This window comes from Trachymyrmex septentrionalis, unplaced genomic scaffold (genome assembly GCF_001594115.1).
Source record: "Trachymyrmex septentrionalis isolate Tsep2-gDNA-1 unplaced genomic scaffold, Tsep1.0 scaffold62, whole genome shotgun sequence".
Lineage (NCBI taxonomy): Eukaryota > Metazoa > Arthropoda > Insecta > Hymenoptera > Formicidae > Trachymyrmex > Trachymyrmex septentrionalis.
The window spans coordinates 2001995-2004805 of record NW_017305800.1 but is presented as its reverse complement, the minus strand read 5'-3'; the positions used below and the strand labels follow the sequence as shown (position 1 = coordinate 2004805).

The 2811-nt window shown below is 39.9% G+C and overlaps 1 protein-coding gene across 4 annotated transcripts in view; it reads left to right on the top strand.

The window, feature by feature from the left end:
* Positions 1–94: 94 nt before the first annotated feature.
* LOC108752759 (tetraspanin-5) overlaps positions 95–2811 on the top strand; it is a 109912-nt gene continuing 107195 nt past the window's right edge. For 2 of the 4 annotated variants that reach the window (XM_018493822.1, XM_018493824.1), the window contains exon 1: positions 152–241. In XM_018493822.1, the coding sequence (XP_018349324.1) occupies positions 152–241 (90 nt within the window). Of the gene's footprint in view, positions 242–2811 lie in introns of all 4 variants that reach the window. The other 2 variants (XM_018493825.1, XM_018493826.1) reach the window with 2 other exon arrangements.

The following is a 2811-nucleotide window of genomic DNA, read 5'->3' as shown; positions in this document are numbered from 1 at the left end:
CTCCTCGCTCCCTCCCTCCTCCCTCCTCCCTCCTCCCTCCCCCCGTCCACCGCGACGTACGTCGCACGCGTGTACAGCCGCTCGGTGTGTTGTGTCTGTGCGGCGCGTATGCGTGGGGTTCACACGACCGGTAGATAAATGTCTCTCAGTCATGCCCGCCGTGCGGAAGTACCGAAGGGATACCAGCGAGGTGAGCTGCTGCCTCAAGTACGTGATCTTTGGATTTAACGTCATGTTCTGGGTGAGTACCGCGCGAGAGTCGCAACATTCACTTTAGTCGGGACCCGCGAGATTTCGGATGTCACCTTGCCGGAGGCGACGATCCGTCATCCTCCGAGGCAAAAAAAGAAAATTTGCATGTCTCGTCTCGCCGAAAACTCTCAGATAGCAAGTTAGAAATTTCGCAAGGCGCACAGCTTCATCAGCCCATTTAAAACTGAAGAAACTTTGAGTTTTAACCCTAAAGAAATTCTGGTCATTACTTCCAAACAGATCTTTCGAACTTTTCCCGATGTTACGGACGTTGCCCGCAGGCAGATTCCGGATGTTACGTCCGGACACATCTCGAACGTTACTGCCGAGGGATATTAGAATATCGTCTTTGAAAAGAATTGGAGAATATTGTCTTTTACGAAACGATATTATCTTCAATGAAATCTGGATAAGACAATTTTAAGATGAAAAATCTCGTTACCTTAAAGAAATTCATGATATTTAGGAGCTTTTAGAAATTTAGTTACCTTTTAGAAATTATTAAACATTAATTTTAAAAAGGTCATAACTTCATTAAGAAAATGGCATAGAGCCAGAAGCGAGATTTGGTAGTTGTAAACAGTTCGGTAAACGTAGTAGTTTCTGCAATGGAGTTCCTTTTAATTTATATACAGGCATCGCGCTTTACAAAGTTATTATTAATTTTCTGTGTGCTTGTGTGAAAAGTGTAACGCGAGCGAACAGTATATGTTTTCAAGATGGAGTAAAATTTGCGTTACCTTCCCTCCCGCTCGCTTTTGTTTGCATCGCAATGAGAGTTTACTGTCGCGTTGCATGCGAGCGGACCTTTTTCACGTCCAAATGAAGTGTATCGCGTTGTTTGTTAAATAACGCTCATATGTTGTTTGAAAATGTTTACGTGGAACATGGCTACGCTCTATATATGCACATTCAAGGATAAAATACAGACTAGTCCTGCGAAATCTTGACTAAAATACTACTTGTCTCTTGATTCACTATGCGTCGTCGCCCTTTGTGCTTTCTTATCTTAATGATGTTAAATGGCAAAGTCAGTGACGCGCGAAGCACTCGTTTCGTCCCTCCGTCCCTTCCTTCGTAAAGATCTTTTCCTTTTCACAATGGAATCTCGCTAGAATAGACAGATTACACCTGTCACGTCAGTCGAAGAGTTTCCACGTAAAACACTATTGGACCGTTAGACAGATATCAATAATTGTGTCTTACAACTAAAGCTCTCGTTATTATCAACAAATAGCTGTAAGAAACGTAACTTTTATCACGTTAAGTTATTAGTCAGCTTTTTTCCCGATATATAGACACGTAAAGATCAAATCTGAAATGGAAGTATTACTAGAATCGATCGATAATTTACGGTTTGTCCTATTATCGCTAATGAACGAAACTCAATATTGAAATAAATTCTTTTGTAACAAATGCAAAAATAAATTAAATCTAGTTATATCTCAAATTACGCAATTGCTTAGCGTTCAACAAAACTTTTATTATGATCAGAGTAAACTTGTGCTAAATTAATAAGTACTAATTATGGCTTAATTAAATTTGTAATTTAAGATACTAGGTCTATTAGGTCTAATTAGTACCTACAAATTTATCTCGATCATGACAAATCCGTTTTTTTTTTTAAACGCTCAACAGTTGTTTAATCTTTGATTCGAAATAACATACTCTTTGTACCGACTTAACGTTAAAATGATGCCCCACGATTAGTGAACCACCGTTAAACGCGAGATGTAAATATGGGATTTTGGACATCGTTCGAATTTACCGTGAAGCTTTTGGATAAAACGGTGCTTCGCAGAATCGATTTTTTTTTCTTTTTTTCTTTCAATGGCGATAAACTTGTTTGTCGGCAGGGAGATTTGCGGGTCGCGATGTTGCATTTTTGCAGGGAAAACGCCGCGGACGACCCGCAATGCAGCTCGCGCGCGCCGCGAGGTGTCCCAATTTGCGAGGACCGCGACGGCGCTGTGCAACGGTGCACGTGTACGTTACGGTCTGCATATTGTTCCAACGAGCGTGGTGTGCATTAATTACAAAAGGTACAAGGAGAATTTGTCCCGGTTCAACAAAGAGATTCGAAAAACTTCCAAAGAAAAAAGAAACATAAGAAAGGTTTTCGTTCTCTTTTTTTGTCTTCATTCACTGCGATTTTAGCGCGAGATCTACTTTTTGCCAATGAACAATGCCGTGAACAACGCGATTCAACATATTCGGATTGTTCTCGATTTGTCCATTTGCAGCTATTAATCTTTTGAGTGGCGTATACAAATATATATTTACGCTTTCAATCTCAGAGCGAAGCGCTATTAGTTGTATTTCTATTTCATATTATATATTCCTAGTTTCACTTAAGCCTACTTACTCGTATAGTCGCTTGTATCATTTCTAATTATTATTGTACAATAATTTATCGTTATTAAAGAAACTCGCAGAGGTGTCAAAAATCACTTGAAGGATTAAAATCGGAGGAACGACGAATGAAGCAGCGCCTACAATGAGATTTAAAGAGACGTAAAACTAAACTTTGAGCCAACCGTAAAGAATTGACTCGCAGTA